The 21715-nt window shown below is 40.6% G+C and overlaps 1 protein-coding gene across 6 annotated transcripts in view; it reads left to right on the forward strand.

Annotated features, from left to right (window-relative positions):
- The window catches only part of ntm (neurotrimin), a 214758-nt gene extending 199945 nt beyond the window's left edge, over positions 1-14813 (forward strand). For 2 of the 6 annotated variants that reach the window (XM_042708491.1, XM_031572175.2), the window contains 6 exons: positions 5998-6129; positions 6574-6694; positions 6977-7128; positions 7512-7547; positions 10349-10405; positions 10735-14813. In XM_042708491.1, the coding sequence (XP_042564425.1) occupies positions 5998-6129; positions 6574-6694; positions 6977-7128; positions 7512-7547; positions 10349-10405; positions 10735-10835 (599 nt within the window). In that variant the 3' untranslated portion in view covers positions 10836-14813. The remainder of the gene's footprint in view (positions 1-5997; positions 6130-6573; positions 6695-6976; positions 7129-7511; positions 7548-10348; positions 10406-10734) is intronic. The other 4 variants (XM_031572177.2, XM_042708492.1, XM_031572178.2 and 1 more) reach the window with 4 other exon arrangements.
- Positions 14814-21715: the final 6902 nt, after the last annotated feature.

A 21715-nucleotide genomic window follows, 5' to 3' on the forward strand; every position in this document is an offset into this window, starting at 1 on the left:
GCGAACTGGGCTCATGGAATGAGTGCATCGGTGATCATTCCCTACTGATATGTCAAATGAGCGGCAATATAATGGAGGGAACCCTCATCAGTAGAATGGGAAGGAGAAAAAGCTTACTCGTCAAACTGATACATTCACAATATAAACTAAAATATGAAACAAACTAAAAATGGTTCCTTTTAAATTGCAATTCCACAATTCCACAATTTCAGTATATCAACATAGTCAAGCAACTGAACTGAAGGAAAAAAGTCTGTTAAATAATTCGTTTTTTTTCCTATGCCAATGCATTGGAGATCACGGAGGTGGAATGAATGGGTTTTCGGTTGACTCACATACGTACATAGAGCTACTGTATGTTGAAAATTGCCGCTATGGGCGTGTTGGACCTGCTGTGGTTGCTGCTGGGTACCGCTAACGTTCAGTTTAAGATCGGACTGGCCAGGAGATGGAGCGGTTCGAATGTCCTCGATGTTTGGACCAGGAAGCCCTGGAGACATGAAGACGTGCAAGAGAACAATGGACTGGCCTATCCGTAGCTAAGCAACGACTCTGTGCCAGCATGAGAAGACCAAGCAGAGCAGGGAGAGTCTCGGAGAGGGTAGGAGAAGAGAGCCTGCAGGGACGACCCTTTTTGAGCCTGGGCCAGGCAGCGAGGAGTCCTGCCAGATCGGATGGGGTCTTCAAGGTGACCCGATGGAGAAGTTGTAGGCTGTATCCTGAGAAACCCCTGGATTAGGTGTCGGATGTATAAAGTCATCTTTGAATTCACTGGTGTCTGAGAAAAGGTCCAGCTCCATTACCATACATGTGCCTACAAGAAGCAGTGTTGAATACTTTGCTACATATGCCTGAGTGCATGATGTGGTGGAAAGGGATCTCCTATCGTAGAAGGGGGGGTGAGTGATGGTTGTCAATCATCCCCTATGGTTAAATTTTTTTTATTGAAAACTGAAAAATTAAGTGCACAATAAATTATTAACTTTCATAAATTGCCATTAAATTGAATGATCGTCAAACTCATGTCTTGTGATTGTTGGTTCAACTTAAAAAGAAAGTGTGGATTCTAAAAAAGAATGTTGATTTGAAATCACTCTGACTACCATTTCATTATTTTGAGTTCAAAAGACTACAATTTGTTATATACGTAGGTTATATAGGTGATTTCTTAAAGAAGATATAGTCTACCCACAGTTCATTCTTTTACACTGTAGGTGACAGCCAGTCCACCACAGCCTTAATAATGAACCAGTGTAAGTGAGATATGTCTTTCTTTCTCTTTTTCTTTCTGTCTCTCTTTCTTTCTTTCTTTCTGTATTTATTTCATGATGAAGCCACTGCTGTGATGTTATTACACGTGGCAGCCGTGAAATTCAGAGAGTATTGACTTGTTTGACTCGTGGAGTATCGACACTTTCAGTTGCCATTTCATGATTTTGTCAATGATGGGGTTTTTGTTGATACACCTGATGGCACTGCTGAACATGATCTGCCAAGAGAGCTGTCCTTCAGCTGAAAAGCCCTTGCGCTCACAATATAGACGTATCCTGCTTACTGTTTATGCAACATATTGTACTTCATCTGCCGCTGCCAAATACATTCTTTTTATTTACATATATTCATTTTGCATTTGTGTATTGAGATATTTCAATCAAACAGATTGTCCCTTTGTGCCTGAGTCTGAGGCATTTGTATTTTGACATATTAAAAATGAATCTGGGAGGAATTATTAGGCTTTGTTTAAATTGGAATTCCTATCTAATAAAAGTAGCCAGCTAGCCCATGTAATGTGTGTTTGTGAGTGACCAGCATGTCCCATCTTTGAAAATCAGACCAATCAGAGATTACCTCCTGTCAGCGAGTCTTGTCGTTTATGTTTACCCTCCCTTTCAAAGCTCACAGTACAGTCAGAATGAATCCAAATTAAAGCATCTTAAATGAAGGCATCTCTCAGTACAGCAATGTTCTCTAAAGCAAGAGCACGACACCACAGGCCCAACTTTAAACTTATGTTTCTACTTGCAAAGCAAATATCTCTCACTCCCTTTACAGTGTACATTTCATTTCTGTCTGGAGCCCTGAGACGGTCATGTGTAGCTAGCGTGTGGCGGTCTTCTTCTACGAAGAACATCAGTCAGTATTTGTGCTGCTTCCATCTGCGCACCCAGAGCAATAAGTGATGTTTATAGAGCATGATTCCTACACACAGCATACGAGACAAACAGGCCCAGGATGATTTCTCAGTGGGCTTCTCCCAGCCCTGATTTGGCACGGGTCTCACAAATGCATTTATTTCTTATGAGAGCACAAATGTGTTTAGGGGGCATTCCTTGTTTTCCTCTAATAGAGGCATCACACAATTGCACAACTCAAATTGTGGCCGATGAAAATCGCATGAGTATGTGCTCTGTCAAACTGTCTTTGTTAGCTGTCGGCGTTATACGGGTACAGTATTTAGCAGTGGGCTGTAGTCGTTTAGTATACATAGCAGCAGCTCAGGATGTGTGAGTGTGTGTGTGTGTGTGTGTGTGTTTGCACTGTGGGGTTGATGGAACAGACAGATGGCAAAGGTTATCACACCTTTAAGAGTTCCTGCCCCAAGGGGGCCTCTCTATTCATGTCAGGGAGATGGAGATGGGCACCAAGCCATAAAAGAGATCCCCCAGGGGTGGCCGGGTGTTTCAGGCTCAAGTGTGTGTGTGTGTGTGTGTGTGTGTGTGTGTGTGTGTGTGTGTGTGTGTGTGTGTGTGTGTGTGTGTGTGTGTGTGTGTGTGTGTGTGTGTGTGTGTCCCGGTGTCCATGTTTGTTTATGGATGAAAACCAAAAATAAATGAACTAATAAAAAAATAGGACCGTGTGAGACTATAAAAAATCGAACTCCTGTGATGCCTTACAGAGTGGACTCCAGTGTGATGCTAAGGCGCTATGATTAGCATGTGTGCCATGTTGATAAGCCCTCTTGGGACCCGTGGACTATCCTGGTCACGGACCAGAAGGCAGCTGTATCAGACACAGGAGAGGCACGAGTTACTCAGAAATAGAAAAACACACAAAATACAACTATGTGCTTTTAGTAGTTTTATTTCCTTTTATGGAAATTGGACCCCCCCCCCCCCCCCACAGACTTTCTGTCTATCTATTCCTCTCTCTCTCTCTCTTTCTCTCTTTTTCTTTCTCTCTGTCTGTGTGTGTGTGTGTGTGTGTGTGTGTGTGTGTGTGTTTTTATACAGGGATGCATGTGGTGGAAGGAGGGTGTGTTTTTAGTCACTAGAGAGGCACTGACAATTGGAAAGTGACAGCATTGATGCTACAGTACCCACCCACTTCACAGCTTGTCAGCAGCGTTAGATTAAAGGGGCTTTGTGGACCTTATGCTTGAATAAAAATGAAAATGCTGCCAAACATTCAACATCAATAACTTTCTGAAGGAATGGTGAAAAGATAATGTTTGTGGATTCTGTGTATCTTTGTTCAGGTGTGTAAAAGGGTGCCTCTTGCCTGCCTCTAGCCTTTAGAGTGGTATTGTAGTTTTGGACAGAAGCATATTGTAGATCTAGAATTAGGCTTTTGTATTGACTGACTACAATACCCACAGTGCTGTAGCAATGTTTTTACAATAGTTTAAATCCCGTCATCTTCCAGGTGTCATTGCCTCCCTTGTGTCGAAAACAAACACTCAAGCACCACATGCTAATTCTAATTCAGAAATAAATACACACAGCTGGCAAAGGAAACCACACCGCCTGCAGTTTTTTCTTTTTTCGTAATTTTTTTGTAGCTTGGATCTTGTAAAAGCTGTAGTATGGTGTTGTGTTGGTAAGCCGGTAAATTGGGCTGAGAACCAAAATAATAAAAAAAATCCATGATAAATAAATAGTTCCCTAATATTACTGGGAACTTAACTGACTCTGTTTTTCAGTTTCAATCCTTTAAATTGTGCCCTCAAAATTGTGAACAAATGCATATAAAAACACCTCAAGGTTTCACACACCTTTAATTTTATGTCAACAAAAGCTACCTGCTGTCCTTGTAACTGGAAGTGGATATGTACTTCTGCATGGTCTTAAGCAAGTCGTCTTGTTTATGTTGTTTAGAAACGGCTGACATGTGGGTGTGCAGTATGTTATTTAATTACTGCTGTCTCGTCACTCAACAGTAGCATCCATCTGCATCATACATGCTGCAAAACATTTACTGCCTGTGTGAGGTCAGACTCATGTAGTGTCAACTTGAAGGTTTTGTCACAGCACTCCCACATATGTCCAGTGTGATCTGAATTGAACCAAGAATAAAGAGAATAAAGGTGGTGACTGTGTTGTCAGTGGTCTGAGTAGGTGGGTATGAAACACCATGATTCACCCATAGTATATTCATGAATAGTAAATCGTCCCCTATCTCTCCTGTGAGTACATATGTTATTTTATGTACTAGCCCTAACCCATAACATATATGTTATAACCACATGTGCAAGTACCATAATTTCATTGTTAGTACCTGAAGACATGTCATATGAGGTTGGAGCTTCTCATTTTTGTAATTAGTTTAAACTCAGCAGATGAAGTCCTTTCCCCATCATTCGACTCCTCCAGTAGCGCATGTGGTCAGAGATCATCACGGGAATGAACAGCTCGAGTTAGAGCCTAACCACAGTCTCGCATCTGCAGAGCCTCTTCTCTTCAGCTCCTATAGGAAGCAAGATCCTCGACATGGCTGATGATATTTGATAGTTTGCCATTAGATATCCTCATATTCTCATATCACTGCCTTGCTCCTCAATAACCTCAAACAAAGATGTGACACATTACACACACACACGCAAACAGTACAGACACACAGACATATACACACATATCTGCTTTCTGTGCCGGCTAGATAAGTTAGCCTTTGCCTTATGTAAGGGAACTGTAACAGCTGTTCCTGGTATGCTGTTGCTACTGCAGGATAATATAGAACGGCGTAAAGGGGGAACACAAGACGTCCTGATCTATAAATCCATATAAATGATGACATATTGTTAATGCGATTAAATAATAATGTCATTGCTATAATTACATTAACAACACTGTAAATGTGTTTAGCTTAAGCAAAGAGGGGATGTGGTGCTGTAATATCTGAGCGCTCCTCACCGTCGCTGAAGCCGCACAATTCAATTAGCGGTGACATTAGCAGTGATAGACTGTTATAGCTGGCATTTCCAGCTTTTTGGGCCTCCGTCTTGACATTCATCATCAGGTACTGTGGGCGCACGCTCCTCTCATTAACGGTTCCTCCCAGGTGTGGGTGAGGTGGTGTCTCTTCAAAAGTCAACCACAGACGAGCAGAGATGCATTTTATTACTGTCAACACCCACACCTGGGGGAGACTCTCTTTGCGTGTATTTTTGAATCTGTCAGCTTTTTAGCTTGTCTAAATGTTGAGTGCTTGTGAGGAGATTTTAAGGGGGGAAGATAATTACTCCCCTCCCCTCTCCTCTGCCTCCACCTCCTCCCCATGATTTTCCAAGCAGTAAACTTCTGAGACTTTCTCCTCTGTGTGACTTCCAAACCCTTGACATATGTATGGGCGGCACATCAAAGTGCTGGACCATGAGAGACTCTCAAAATAAAAGCAAAACCCAGCTGCTCTCCCCTAATTATTGCCCGCTCGCATGACATTGTGTGCAACTTCCCTTTTTATTTTCATTTTTTTTTATTTTACTTTTCTCAATGATGTGCCACCCGCCTCTGTCCTCAGACTTGTCTGTCTGATGTGGCTCTTGGCTACTTTGTCAAAAGAATATTGTGAAATATAAAAAAAAAAAAAGAGGCTTGGTTGATGGTTTGATGTCGTGGTTGGTTGGTTGGTTGGTTGGCTGGCTGGTTGGTTGCTATCGCCTCTGAAAAACATTTCTAAAATTCCATGTTATATTCGATGGACCCAGATATTCTTTAGAACGTTGGTTCTACAACACTAAGAAGGATTAATAAAGACATCGTTGCTTGTTCTGTATCTCTTCAGCCCAGAGTCTTCCATCAGAGGACGAGTACCTGGAGATCCAGTCCGTCTCGAGACAGAGGGCTGGGACATACGAGTGTACGGCCATAAACGACGTGGCCACAGACATCCAGACGGTGGAGTTAACAGTCAACTGTGAGTAACTCCTCCTTCATTTAAGTCTGAAGTTGTGTTTCTCTGTTTTTCATTTTTCAATTACATTTTTATCACTAGAGAAGAAAGGTGAGAAGAAATCTGTCTCACCTTTCAGATGTAGGTTTTGTACTGTATAATACCCCATTGCATTATGGACTGATGTGTAATTTTCTGTTTCCTTATTCATAACCTTATAATGAAATATAAAACTTACTGTAGCATTGAGTCATTTGTAAAGCAAGCCACAGGGAAAAACAGAGAGGAATTCATTTCAGGAAATGAACTGGCAACACTAAAAAGATGTTGCCTCACTTCAGCATTGGGTCCAATGTGGTGCATTTATTCACTCTTTTAAACGGTTTCAATTTGACGATCAAAGGTTTCTTACTGACAACCTTGAGCACTGTGTCCAATGTGTGTGTGTGTGTGTGTTTGTGTTTGTAGATGCTCCTAGCGTGTCCGAGGGCAAAGACGTGGGTGTGACCCTGGGTCAGCAAGGTGTTCTGCAGTGCGAAGCAGACGCCGTGCCATCGGCTGATTTTGAGTGGTACCGAGACGACAGAAGGTACGACTTTCGCACGGCGTAGGGCCGAGGTTTCTGTTCCAATGCGAGGCATAGGAAAAGAAATAATATTCATGAGACGGTGCCAAGGAGGAGTCATTTCCCCCCTTTTCGTTTTATTCTCTTTTATGTCTTACAATGTGGCACACATTCAATTCTGTCCAAGAATATTTTTTTTTGGTCGGAAATTAAAGATGTTTAAAAACACTCAGATGTCATGTGCGGGTAGAGGAGACAAAAAAAGGAGAGATGATTTAAAACCTTCCATTCTTCTTACGCCACCAGAATCTTCAATAGCTTTGACGGTATTGAGATTGAAGACAGTGGAGCTCTTTCAAAGCTGACTTTTTTCAACGTCTCGGAGGGCGACTATGGCAACTACACTTGTGTTGCCATGAACAAGCTTGGCAGCGCGAACACAAGCATTGTACTGTTTGGTGAGTATTCAAAGTTAAATTCGTTGGAATCTTGTATTATCCCTGCAAGAGAATCTCAAAAACAGTTTGATGTGTATAATAATTATATAATACATTTTGCTACAACCATAAACGATCTAATATTATTCCACTCTCATTGATAATTCACATCATAATGTCAATCCAAGCAATTGAGCTTCAATATATTTTTCTTCAGTTCATAATATTATAATTTGCTGCCGTTTTTTATTGTAATATAAATAACAGAGACAGTGTACATTTTACACTTAACACAAGAGCATGACAGGAGAACAGTCATGCACTTCCAGGGACTTTTTCAACATTATCCTTCCATTATGGCTTCCTTTTACATTTGGTTTGTTTTGTTTGTTGTTCTGATGTAGTGGTAATTGAGCCCACCAGCTCAACCCTATTGCAAGGTTAGTACTCCGCATGAGCATGTGGTGTCGCGCCTGTTTGTCTAAGGACGCTTCTGCATGCCAATGAACCTAACCATTCCCCTTACTAACCACTAAGTGACAGCCTGTTGATATCGCTCATGTCACACCCAGGTTATTGGTGAGATTACCTTTTCCCTAACATGAATTGCTGCAATAATTTGTCCAGAGGCACCTGGCAGAAATGTGTTTGACGCATTTCAAATGAGCGATTGGCACTTTCTTTTGAGACATTCATGAGCCTAAAATTTAATTTCATAATGTTGATAGCCAATTTAGCTGCTTGACTGACATACTGAGGGTCTTGTCACTGCCATGTTTATCACGCCCGATGTTCAGTTTTTCAGTGTGAGTGGGAGCCAATTGCCATGGAGATGATGGATGCTGTTTCATTCTGTTTACTTATCATGGTTTCTGCCCCATCTCCCCCCTCCCCACCCAAACAACCACCTGCCTGTCTCCACCCCCCACACCTACACCCACATACCCAAACCCAACCTGCCACGACTTCATTTTGGTTCTTGCATGCGCTTCTTCGATGTGTGTAAGTATCTGTCTTGTATTACTTGTCAGTTATATGGTTTGTGTTTGTGTGTGTGTCTTAGCTGTTTCACACCGTGTTGGTAGTGTTATGTGTTTGATACTGGATGTTGATACTGTGTAGTGCAGAGAATGTCACATGCAAATCAATGCAGTCCTTCCCTTCCAAACATTAGGACCCCTCTCCACTGGTCATTTCTGTTATGCTGAAGTTTACTTTAAATTAAATTAAGTCATTTCTTAAGTATTCATTTAACCAGTCAAGCAGCAATATGCAGTTTTTGATTGATGCTAACTAAACAAAGCCGGCTAACAGGAGTGATGCATGATGGAGAAAGCATGTTTGGAATGCTTCTTGTGCATTCAATGAAGTTTATTTCTGTGTTGCTATCCTTTCCATATACAGTACATGTGTCGGTATTTGTCCTGGAAAAAGCCAAGCGTAAAGAAAATCATAACTCAAAGAACAGGAATCTTACAATACTTTGGAATTCAATCATTGCCCGACCACTATTGATACTTCATCTTGTTACAGTGCAATGATATTGTTCACTTTCATGACACAAAGTTCAGGGCGGGCATTGGACGGGTATTGGGGAAGAGGGTTAAAGAATGAAAACGACAGTGACGCAAAGGATATGTGATACGATGCTGCCTTAGATTTATCTCCTTGACAAGAAACACTTTACATTGCACCTTTAATGTTCTTCTCTTGCCTTTGTGCAATCCTTGCTTCCCAGTACATCAGCAGTACCTCCCCAGTACGTATAGGCCTAGATATGCTCTCTCTCTCTTCAGTGTAAACAGCCAGTGTACGTTAGATATAAAGCTGTTTTCTCCCTTGTGTCGTTCTTAAATATATGGCCTAATTTAAACACTGAATTAAAATTTAGAATCAGTTTATTAACAGTGCTTTCTCCAGAGATTTATTAATTACTTTGATTTCGATTGTGGGAAGCCACAGTTGTGATAGTAATTATCCTTGCACAGGATTTGGAATAATCTACTGCGGAGACATAATTGGATGGTAGCCCCAAAAGAAAGGGTACTAAAACTTCAGGAAAAGCCTGGCAGAATTAGAAGTCACTTTGTTGTACCATCAAAGTGAAATTCAAATACTGGAAACTGTCCATAAAATGCCATTGTGTAATGTATTTAGATTGAACTTTGAAGTTAATCATGTTGAACTGCGTATTCATTCGCAAGAACTGTAGAAAACTGTCCAGCAGATATATCTGAAGGCTTTTTTGTAGGTCTAATTATACTCCTCTATTGTATGCCAGCACAGCTCCCTGATATTAAAAAAAAAGAAAGAAATAGAGCCTGAACTTTGAGTTCAGGAAATAAAGGTATCATTCTAGTGAGGACACAACACCAATTTAGCCAAATAATGGTAGTATTCAGAGCAGTCTTTTACCTGCCTCTGACCCTGGCTTTAGCTATCTAAGTTTAACCAATCCTCATTCAACTAACATTCTGTGACTATTTCTACAGTAAAACCTGTAACAAAAGCACATTTTAATCAAATGAAGAGTTGTGTTACACTACGTTCACACGCCCTTGTTGATGCTGTGTTCTGACTCTATAAGCCATTACAGGCAGCAGTAAGTTGCGGTAGAATCTTTGCTATTTTTGATATTCAGAAGTTATCCAAATTACTCGTCAAAGTTGCCAAGTTGTCTCCGTCGAGTATCTCTTCATTAGTTATACAATTTCATGTACACTCATTTATGAGCCAGATTAGCTTGTTTACAGCAAGCTTCAATTATAGCCGGCCTGGTTCGGCGACTGGTCGGGGATTCTTTGCACCGTGTGATAATGACAACGTCCTCGGGTCAATGGGATGTGACGGTATAAGAGGATGGTAACATCTGCTGTGATGATGCAAGTGTGATCTCTGAAGTGCCCTAACCGGGGCATTCATCAGCCGAATTGGACTGTTTTATCGTTGCAAATGACCTGCTTCCAACACGGAGCGTGAAACAGTGTCAGAGTCACACTGTGACACCTAAATTGACTTAATGGGTAAATAGTGTACTGAGAACAACAAATAATCTGGCTTAAATTGGTTGCTTAATAGCACTGGTGGGTATTTATCCGGGGGTTACTTCCCGCACAGACTCCATTTCTCACCTCATTTGTTTAGAGAGATGCACTTCAGAATGATATCCTTTCTATATCCTTATTGCATTGTCTGTCAGTTATACTTATTTTCAAATAATCTCTTTTTTTAGTGGATACAGAAACAACCTCAACTGTTTTAGAACAGACTGGCTCTGAAAGCCATACAGAGTCGGAAGGTTTGTGACAAAATAATTTAACCTTCTCAATTTAACCTAATCATCTAACCTAATGGTTTGAATTTGACCAAATCACCAACTCATAAACTCTAACATCACTCACAAGTAGAGTAGAGTAGAGAACAGGGTTAGGAAGTATTGTTTTTTAGTTTTGCTTTATCACCCTCCCATCACCTCCGCCTGTCTCAAACACCAGTGGGCATGAAGACGGAGTAGACAATGCATTGGGGTCAGCATCCGAGGGCCAACCACAGACCGGAATGAGACTTGAGGTGTGTGTGTCAGGTCATTGGGCTCAAACTGATATTAATGCTGTGGTTGTTTCACAGGACCCGATGCAGTTCAGGACGGGAACAGCGCAGCCAGGGCGGCCCTCACATCGACCTGCCTGCTGGTCCTCGTTGCTCTACAGCTTCTCCTCAAGTTTTGATGCCACACGGAGTGTATTTCCCAAGGGGCAGTAATTATGCGTTAATGCGTGTTTTTTTTCTAACCCCGATACAGCATCTGTTGCAGTGGTTGTGCAGGGAGAGGGAGAGAGCGATTCGGCCACCCAATTAAAAATTTTAACGGAAGTGATATGCAGTGAAATTGTTAGTTTTTGGTTCAATAATTCCCTCGTGTTCTGTTGTTTTGCCCCTTTTTGAAATCTGTAATCTTATGGAAGTATTTGTTTGCTCTATAACTAAAGTTTAAAACAAGGTTTTTTGCATAATTTCATGTATAAAATGACCAAGAACTGGTCAACTGGCAAAGGAACAAAAGGATTTAATCCCGAAAGTTTAACTTGTCATTGCACCAAACAGTTTGTACTGTACGTCTTAACAATCATTCTAAGATATTTAGAATGTAGAACGGAGTTGATTGAGTTTTACCAATAGGGTTTGTAAATTATTACACATTAATTTTAATTGTGCTATAGTTTTAGCATTGGGCATCATGCATTTTTTTGTAATTCTTAATAACTGGCTGTAGTCAGTTTGCCCATTGCAACTAAAACGGATTACCTAAAGTGTGGCACCTCGAGATACTGCAGTGATAACATATCGTGCATGAAAAGGCTGAAAATATTTTGTTGGCAGGAAGTACATTTAACGTGTATTTTCTTGTAAATTATTGCAAGAGGGTTTTTATGTTTTGTTTTCTTTCTCTGTTATCATGGTGGAACATTATTTTACAATGTATTTAAGGTCAGCGTGTGCATAGACCCCTAGTTCACAAAGAACTAACTACTGTCATCTCAGGGCTTTGGGATCAGGTCCATTCCAAGAGTAACATACTGTATTTTTTTTTCATTATGTGGATCCCTCAAGCCTAGCCCAAAGAATTAGAAGTTAATAGATAACTTAATACTGTATAGTACCACTGAGGGGCAGATGTAATATCACGTTAGTGCCCGTGTTAGGCGTAATTTTTTTTGCATCGTGCGTCGCTAAATATGGCATGGTATGTACAAACGGAGTCTTGGGCAAAATGATGGGAGAAGAAGCACAAGGAGTGACTTGTTACATTAGATTACATGACATTACATATTCAGTTGTATGTATGAACACTGCGTGGGGGGGGGGGGGGGCTGTTTTGTGGTGAAATTCTCCCCCCTTTAAAAGCAGGTGTAGTCCAGATTGCACATAAGATGTGTGAATAGCAGAAACTTCCAGAAACAATGAAAGTCGTATTCTGAGCACCACTCTTACTCATTTGTACCATGTTCAAAGCAACCTTTACTTTTGTTTGCCTTGTTATGTATTGCTATCTCTTTTTCACTTCATCTACTTCCCTACGTGTAGATGCCTACTACACTATTGACTTTGTTTGGTGTAGCCGTACAAATGATCAGGGCAGGTTTTCCTCAAGCCTTCTGTATTCTACACCATTCATAGATTGTACCTTAGTGTGTACTGTAATGTTTTAAGGTGTTGCCCAGAACGTAAACTTTCTCTAAGAGATACTCTCCTGAGGTTGGTCTAGATCACTCTTAACTATACCTTGACACAGTTAAGTAAAACAAATGTTTTAGAGCCTAAAAATGTTGTGTCTGGACGCACTGATTGCAATCTAAGATCAACATATGTGTTGCATTACATTTTGTGCTTCACTTGCGATTGCAAATCTCTGAATAACATCTAGCCAACAGACGTCCTTATATGGAAACTTAAAAAAAAAAGAATTGACTTGCATAGTATTTCTTCTTTCTAACATCTAACATAATCACCTGCACTCCAATTTGAGTTATGCCCATCATACTCATCTCGTGCATGCTCAAGCCTATGTGAATGACAATAATTGATGCCAGAAACATGGATTCGACATGGACAAGGTGTACATAGGAAGGTTTCTCTAAGAGGAACTCCTAAGAGATGGTTTGGGAAACATGCATAGAAAAGTAAACAACTTTAGTAAGGTATACCTTTCAAGACATCGTAAAATGCTAAGAGACACCATTGTAGGGAACCTAGCCCAGTGAGTATTTCTTTGCTTATTTGAGTGGTGTAGAATTACTGCCCTGTATTATCTCTCTGTTTGATGACATATTATTAACATGTATATCTATTTCCTGATCGCTAAACCTTCGATTCCTTTTAATGTCGTTTCGGCGGTTCCATGAGTCCATTCAGTTGCCCCCATGATTGAATGATACCACAAGTTATAGTTAGAGGGCGGTGACATGCATTGATTACGGTATCAGCCACAGGTTTAGTACATTCAACGTGAAATGAAAAGATGAATAACGTACGCTTTCTGCGGACTGGCCAAGTCGCTATTTGTGCTGCACTCTCTAACGTACGTATATCTGCCCCTCAGTATTTCACATTAATGCACACTGTAACATACGATAATGTCTCTTTCAGTTGACCATATTTATATGAGTTTTTTTTTCTGAAAAAAAAAAACAGTGCAGCATATGTCATCTAAGCCCAATTAAAATTGTGCAAAAATATGCAAGACTTCTGGGCACATTTTAAGATGCATCTTGTACCATTGTAATGCAACAGAAATGTTTAGGTTCGGTTCTCGTTCCTCTGTTTGAAGTTGAGTAATGCATTTCTATTTACATGTTACAGTTCAGTTGATAAAGTTGATGCACAGTATGTCACATCATAAACATCTCACATGTTCTAGAAGGCTAAGGGACGGGGGTCTTTTAGACCAAGTAGACCACAAATGCTACTGAAACCTATGGCTTACTGGATTGACTTCAATTCGAAGAGGTGTGTTTTTACAATATATAGAAAGCAGACACTCCATTTGTCACCACTTAAACTACACACCACATTTTTTTCACAAGTATTCATCACGTATCCATCAAGTATTTATCAGTAAAAGGTCTTAAATCAAACAATCATTCCTGACAACAAAATGAAGGACACTACATTTCTTTCTTGACACAGCTGTTCAGTGAAACGTCTAGTCATTCCAAGCACAAACATCCTGGCAGTGCCACTCACTGCAATGGCACCTTTCAGGGCATGCAAATCAGATGGCACATAGATTAGCACACGAACATGCTAGCGCTACTATAATACTGATCTGATGCACTAGCATTCATCCAGCCGTTTATCTCGCCATGGGAATGCTTGTACCATATGTACGTCAGATGCATACAACACAGAGAATTAAAAACTAACTCATTTGAGATGTGTTAACTGTGCCCACGATAAAGACCTCCCCAAGGCCATTTGCAATTGGGGGAAAAGTAGTTTGAATGACAGTGTCCCCTGTCTCTAAATATCACACGGAGGCATAATCTTAGGAGTTGACAGACCCATGGGCTCCCAGACACATTCATGAAGGTAAATTTGATCTGGTTGTTTGTACAAAAAATCTACCAAAAGCCGCAATTATATGTGAAGGATGAGGTGTTGGAGTGATAAATCCCTGTGGTGTTTGCCGACAAAAACCGAGTGCGGATTACTAGCGGAGAGGACGAGACACCAGACAGGCTGCACCTGATAGTCCTTGGGAATCCTGCCCTCTTTATGTTCAGACCAGATGTGCATAGTAGTGTTAACTTTTATGTAAAGGATATGTGAAGTGAAATAATGTTGTGAAAAGGGAAATATACAACAAAGAGAGTTTTTACACTTTTGACAGTACTTCTCCGACTAAGAGACTCGGAGTCTGTCGCCTCACACCTCATTGAGAGCTAGATCGGTCTGCTTTAGTAGCACACGGCCATTTTAAACGGCATCGACTTCACCATAGCTCATTTTAAGGGTATGAACAGCACACCTCTTCAAGATACATATACATGGGGGGGAAAGGCTTACTAATAAAGTCCCCCTTTGCATATTTTCCAAAGTGAAGATATTTGATTCCCTGTTATGTAAAATGATTGTTGTTTCATGTTTTTCTCTATGAAAACTGTGTGTTCATATTTAAGACTGACAACAATAAAATGTTCTATCTACATGTTTGTGTAAATGTCTTTGTAACCATCATTTATTTCCTAATCCACAACAAAAAATATTCTTCATGCCATAGCATGTTAATTATGACATAGAATAAGTCTTTGTTAAATTATGACTTAAAAGTTATGAATTACTTTTTTATAAGATGGTTGTATCAGGGATGTCTGAATATCTCCTCACAGAGCTGTCACGAGATAAAAACACAATGTAGAATATTTACATAACTGCTTTCTGAGAATATAAACACTGATTTGGCAGCAAAAGTTGATAACCTACTTTTTGCAAACTTTAATTATCCCCAAAGGACAGTTTTTTGGAATAACCACACACAATGATATGCAGCACACTAAGACATACAACACACAAAATGCATAGCATGTGCCCACATATTAGATCAACCAATATAACATTATAGATCAACCAATATAACATAATAGAAGACACTAAAAATAGCCCCATTAATACAGACATTAAAAGTCTGTGAAGCATTTTAGTGTTGCTGTTGTGGTGCTGACATTCTGAGCTTCTACAAGAGACGGTTGTCAAAGGGAGTGAACGGGAGGCGAGCACATTTGCGGAGAAATAAGTGTGTAGCACATGGCACCCTGCTCTTAATATAGCAAACAGACAGATTGACAGGAGACTCTAAAAAAGCAGCGTCTCAGAGACAGGCTGGATCAACCAAGGTGGCATTTACTCATCGCAGTAGGAGCCGAGGGATCTAAGAGGGGTCCTCGCTATTTTGGAACAAATATCCACAAGGAGCCGGTCTCTTCTCCAGACAGCTGGAGAGGAAACCCCAGTCAGTCTTTTCTACACCAGCTGAGTTTGGTTTCCTGCTTCTTGACGAAGTTTGGTGACAATCTCAGCAATCTCCAAATAGCTTATTATCCCACACAGTGCCTAGGTACTCATAGTGGTATGTGGTCTGAGTGTGTGTATGTGTGTGTATATAGGTGAGTGTGTGTGTGTGTGTGTGTGTGTGTGTGTGTCCATGAATTCACACTATCCATAAATAGGTTTTTTGCCCCTAAAATGTCACACCACTTCAGAAAGTAAATTAAGTCAGAGGAACACTGTCATTTAATTGTTTCATGGGGATTATCTAATGCGAATCATTTACTCGTCTAAAGTGTGCTCCCCTTAATCAACGGTAAATGAGGATCCTAATCTCCTGCAGAATATATTCATAATAGAGCCAGGAACGCGTTTGTTTAGCGCTGTTACGTATGGTAATGGGAATAGGACAGGATCACAGTCAAAAAGGAAACAACGCCATCTGGGCACAGAAAAGGTTCCTCATGTTTCACATAATTAAAGCATCTCAAATAGATCAAAAGCCTATTTCATTCTTTTCTCTCGCTCTCCCACTCTCTCTGATGTAGAGCAGTACAAAGTGAAAGATTACTGATTACTGGAAGTGTGCAGGTCTATCCGTGAAATGGTGACAAAAGCATATTCTGCTTGTCCTCTGAAACAGACTTCCGAGTTGCTGCAAAGCTAAATGAAAAAAAAAAACACGCAGTATGCTCATGCAGGATCAATGCACTTTGTAGTTTTATTCGTACCCAATCTGTGGTGAATACATTTAGAGGAAACGTGTTTGAAACAAAATGTTGCACATGATAATAGGAAGACTTCAATTATGAACAAATGTTCTGTAAAAACAACTGTACAGGTTGAAAATAATTGATTAATTTAACGGTGAAAACAAAGGCTATGGTTCTGTAATTAGAAGCAACTCGAATGCATGCATCCTATTCTCCATGTTTAACCCTCAAGAGTCTATTATTATACCATCAGAAACTCTTTGGTCAGCTTTTGGTTTGGTCTATCTCACACTCTGTAGCCACTTGGTGTGTTTTATTCAACAGAAATTCCTTGGAACTGGTCTATTGTCAATCATAATCCTAAATTGTACTAACTGTACTCGAATCAAAACAAACATACTATTAGACTCTTTAGACTTTGAAATACCTGGCCAGCTATAGAGAGAGGGGAAAAAAAACCTGTTTTGACCATTTTGTCTGCAGCAAGAGGAAGCAATACAGTTTTTACACTTTTGACCTCAGAATAGCAGAGTCAAATATCGGTCAGGTTAATATTTTAACAGGTGCATCTTCCGTGCACATTAAAGTTGGATTTATCTAAGATAGATGTATTTCAGGAACCAGAGGTCCGAGACACAGGAGTTGTATTTTCATTTTTATATTTATATTTAATAAAAGGGGTAGCATATAGCCTGCTTTAAGAAACTGCTTTGTGTCCATTGTGACGTTTGACTGCAGCCTTAAGGTCCCTGAACACCTGATGTCACAGTGTAGCTAGGCTTACTTATTAGACTTCCAGGTGAATGGTTTGGTTTTGCAGCTGTTTTCTTGCTTGAGGTTGCCTACAAATATGCAGATACATCGTCAACCTAGACGAAGACTGAGAAATTAGCCATGTCATTAAAAATTGAGTGTTTTTTCGTTCCAGAGGCATAGACAGAAATTCAAGTGATTGCTGGGGACGCTAAAGCATGACCCCTATTCATTCAGGTACTTGATTCCTGTTGGAGGTGACAATGTACATATTGTGGGTGAAAAGCATTGCTACTCTGAGGAGGTCAATGGATAAAGTGGCAGGTAAGTGAATCTTGATCTTAACAGTAAAGTTGCTGAGGCTTACATCAGCCTATGGAGAGTAAATCCATTTGTAGCCTCTTATCATTGTGCTCTTGCATCTCTGTGGTCCAAGGGCCTCCAAACAGCAGATTATTTCGACAGAAGCAAATTGATTGCAATCATAAGATCTGTGTGGAGAAAAATCTCAACTCTTCTTTGTCCAAATACCACAACTTTACAGCGATACAGCTCCTGTACAGTGGGCTGCTCAATGTTCAAATATGAGCAAACAAAGGTTCTCCTCGCAGTCTCTTCTCTCCACCGGTGTTGGAGCCTCGTCTCGGTAGACTTAGCTAGTGAGTATTTCTTTGTGTAACAGGAGCTACACTCCCACAGAACACTGCAAAACCAAGAAAAGTGTTGATTATGTATATTGCCAATGAATGCCGTTGGATGAGTGCTCTAAGACAGGGGTTTTCAACCGGGGGTCCATGGCCCCCTGGTGGTCCGCAGCAGCATTGCAGGGGGTCCGCAACATGAGCCTATGTTGATCAGTTCACCATTGAATTTTTTTATTTTTATAAATTCGCTTGGATATTTCAACACATTTCAAGATTACTTTTGAATAGCGTGAAAAATATCGAAGAAATTACACTGACAAGTGCTACAGGCGGAATATGTGCGCGCGGGGAGGGGGCTTGGCGACAACGGTTAGTGATCTACCCTGATAACTGCACATATTTAAGTGTTATAGGCAGAATATCTGTGCAGGGGGAGGGGCGTGGCGGTAGCTAGCGATATACCCTGATCATTTCACATATTTAAGTGTTACAGGCAGAATATCTGTAGAGGGGTGTGTCTGGGAGGGGTGTGGCGGTGGCTAGCGATGATGTACCCTGATAATTTCACATATTTAAGTGTTACAGGCAGAATATCTGTGCAGGGGGAGGGGCCGTGGCGGCGGCGGTTACAAACACGCACACGTGTGCAGGCACATCAGTGGGCCGCAAATTACTTTCTAGTCAGAATGGTGGTCCCTTGGACAAAACCAGTTGAAAACCCCTGCTCTAAGAGATTCAAGGAAACTACTCTTGAATATGAATATACGTATACAACACATATATGTTGAATATTGTTGACCTCCAATCTTCAGTGGTCTTGGTGACATATTGAAGATCTCCCCACCCTGTGGATCACCCCAATATTGACCTGAACTGGCAGAAGGTTGGCACATACTCCATAACACATCAGAGGAATATAAATCTGATATTCCAAAGTTGTCTGCATATTTATTTTTTCCTGATTTTTTGTTTATTTATTATTGTTTCTGAATACACCAACGCTGAGAGATACAGTCATCCCTCTCAGGGTCTCCCCCACTTTACATAGTGTCCAGATAGTAGTTAGCTGAAGCTGAAGCTTCAGTAGGTAGTTCACTAGACGTGCTCTATCCCTCAGTGGGCACTGGCTGTTGCCTGCAGTTTGGGGTACTTGTAGATACAGTACAGACTAGTACAGAACACCTTTGTTGCTCTCCTCTTTCTGCTCTTCTTCTCAAACAGCTGTGACCCACGCAAATGCAAATTAGAACGTGGAAGGTGGAACTGGAAACTGTGTCAAGTCTCCTACTTTCTTCTCCTGTTGACATTCTCTGACGTAGTCATACAAATGTTCTTGAAATCACCTGTTTAAAAAAGCCAAAAAAGAAAAAAACAATAATAAAAATGAACAAAAGCGGTCAGTGAAAGCATCCTGGTGGTCGCCGTCAACTGTGAGCTGTTCACGGAAGGATGGTTGCCTGCGTCATCATCCAGCAGGACACACGGGATACTGTACCACTGTCTGAGTAATCCATGTTGGATAGCAGGCTGAGTGAGTCTCAAAGATGAGGGAAAATTGGCGTGGTGTAGCATCCCCCTGGGCAAAAGGGGGTGTTCTCTGCGGTCGGCCAGTGTAAATAGCGTATAGCGTAGCTTGCTTGCCATTACTTCCACACCTACGGACACCACAGAGTGGTGAAGTTGGAAACATGGGCCTTTACTGTGAATGTCAGTGTCAGAGACACATACTCTCAGTGAGGGAACTCGAAAGGCAGCCACAAGAAATCACAAGGGTAACTAGAGGGGCACTCAGAGAGCACGGACCTCCACCAAGGCCAAATGCCCTTTCTCACAATGTTCACCAAAGTGAAAAACAATTCTTGGATCCGCCACGTGATTTGGATCCACTCCCAAAATGTAATGGGTTCTTCCTTGGCCCGTTTCATGAAAATTGGGGTGGTAGACAGACAGACAGACAAACAAACACACCACACTGAAAACACAACCTCCTTGTCAAAAGTAATTACTGAGGATAGACTAAGGCAGGAGCCAAACTCTGCCTTACAGGTAACTCAGAATGAACAGGCAGGCTCCTGCCGTGAGGTTATCACTATCGAAGAGTGAGCAGGGACCAAACTCCGTAATTGGTTTAAATAGCCCTTCTAATGAGGGGCAGGGGAAGTCCATAATCACACAGTCTCGGGAGGTGATCCTGACATGACGCCGTTGCTCTTGGGAATTCATTGAGGGTTTCTTGAGCTCTCTGTTACCGTGTCACCCTCAGGCCGATTCTTGAGATGTTACCTTCCAAAGCTAATTAGAGATTGTTCTGGCCATGGCTCTGCTCGACTGCATGGCACTGTGGTGTTTCCCCACTTGTGTTTTCAGCATTAAAATGTGCTAATTCCAGCAGATGCTAGTCCATTGCTGACTTGAATTATCTACAGTATACATTTCCATTCAACAGTATCAATAGCATTTTAAAGAGGAACAGTTGAAGTCTTGCCTAACCTCCCTATGTGTATCTCTGTCTTAAGACTTGGGCCAATAATAAAACCAAATATGTCAGGATATGTTAGAGATTATATGATATTAGCATGATGTCTATCTTGTATCAAACCAGGAGCAATTTTTGTTTGGTTATTAAGATTGCTCAGATAGAACATAACACATAGAAGCATGATGGAATCATTTCAGTGAAAATACAATGTGTACCAAGGTACCAAAACTAACAAATATGCTCATAACATTTTTCTATTATCACACATAATGTGAACCAGCATTAGTGGGATTTATTGTACGTGACACTATCAGGATTGAATCTTTTACCACAATTCTCGACATGACAAAAAACATGAATGTAAATATTAACATCCAGTCTGAGAAGGGGATGACTTATAATCACAGCAAGGCCTGACCTAGTTATTTTGTGAATGACTGTGCTAAAAACGTTTTGCACTGATATCACTGAGAGAAGGCTCTACCTTTGATAAAGAAAAATAATGCATAGTCCATCGAAAGTAGACGAAAAAAAACACATTGTTCTGTAAAGAACCAGTGGGGTTTTAATGACTTGAAAATGAAAAACATGCTCATTGCCATCCTTTGTTTAAAGCATGAATGCGGTTTGAGTATAAAACAGAAAGGAGAGGAAATTGACTGTCTTTGTGAAGACTATCTTCTGGGACTACAGAAGCAAACATCAAAACAAAAACATGCTATGTGTTTCCCTCTGGCTAATCCAGGTGGGCCTCTTTATCTAACCTTACAGGGTCTCCCTCTGCAGCATGTGGATGCTTGCTGGTCATTCAAAACAACCAGATGAGTAAACAGAAATTAATTGGTTTTGAGGTCTTTTGCTCTCTATAACTTACAACAACGGGCAGCCATTGTTTTTCTTTGGCCTTTTGATCTGCACAAAATCTATTACCTGTTATATCTGTTATGTATCTATACTTTTCTGCTGTATGCATATTTGTTTGGAAGTAAACAAGTATACAAACTTTATCAAAATAAGATAAAGACATTTATCAGCACCACCACATTTCATCATACCTTCATTCTACCTGTTGCAAAAGGTTTCTTCTGTAACTCAAGGCCCAATATCCCCCAAGTGTTTTCCTAATTACTTGAATTCAATTTTGGTTTGTGGGAATTGGTTCATTACTGGTACTGAACTGATGAAATCACAAGAAGTTAGCCAAGGACATCAAATATTTACATAATAGTTTTGTGAAAGTTCATTGTGGAGAAAAGCTCTTCTCTGGTTTCCCCTAGGTGGCGCTATAGAATGAAGTCAAATGTGGCCCAATGGCAACCATAGATGCTCATGGCAGAAATAAATAAATCAAAAAAAGATTATATGACATGAAAATAAAACACAGTGAACATGTCTCCGATTCTCCTAGTTTCAATTTCTTTAGTCACTCTAATAGCAAAATTCCTCACTTTTAGAAGTGCACCAAATCAATAACA

The sequence above is a fragment of the Clupea harengus genome, chromosome 8 (genome assembly GCF_900700415.2).
Source record: "Clupea harengus chromosome 8, Ch_v2.0.2, whole genome shotgun sequence".
NCBI lineage: Eukaryota > Metazoa > Chordata > Actinopteri > Clupeiformes > Clupeidae > Clupea > Clupea harengus.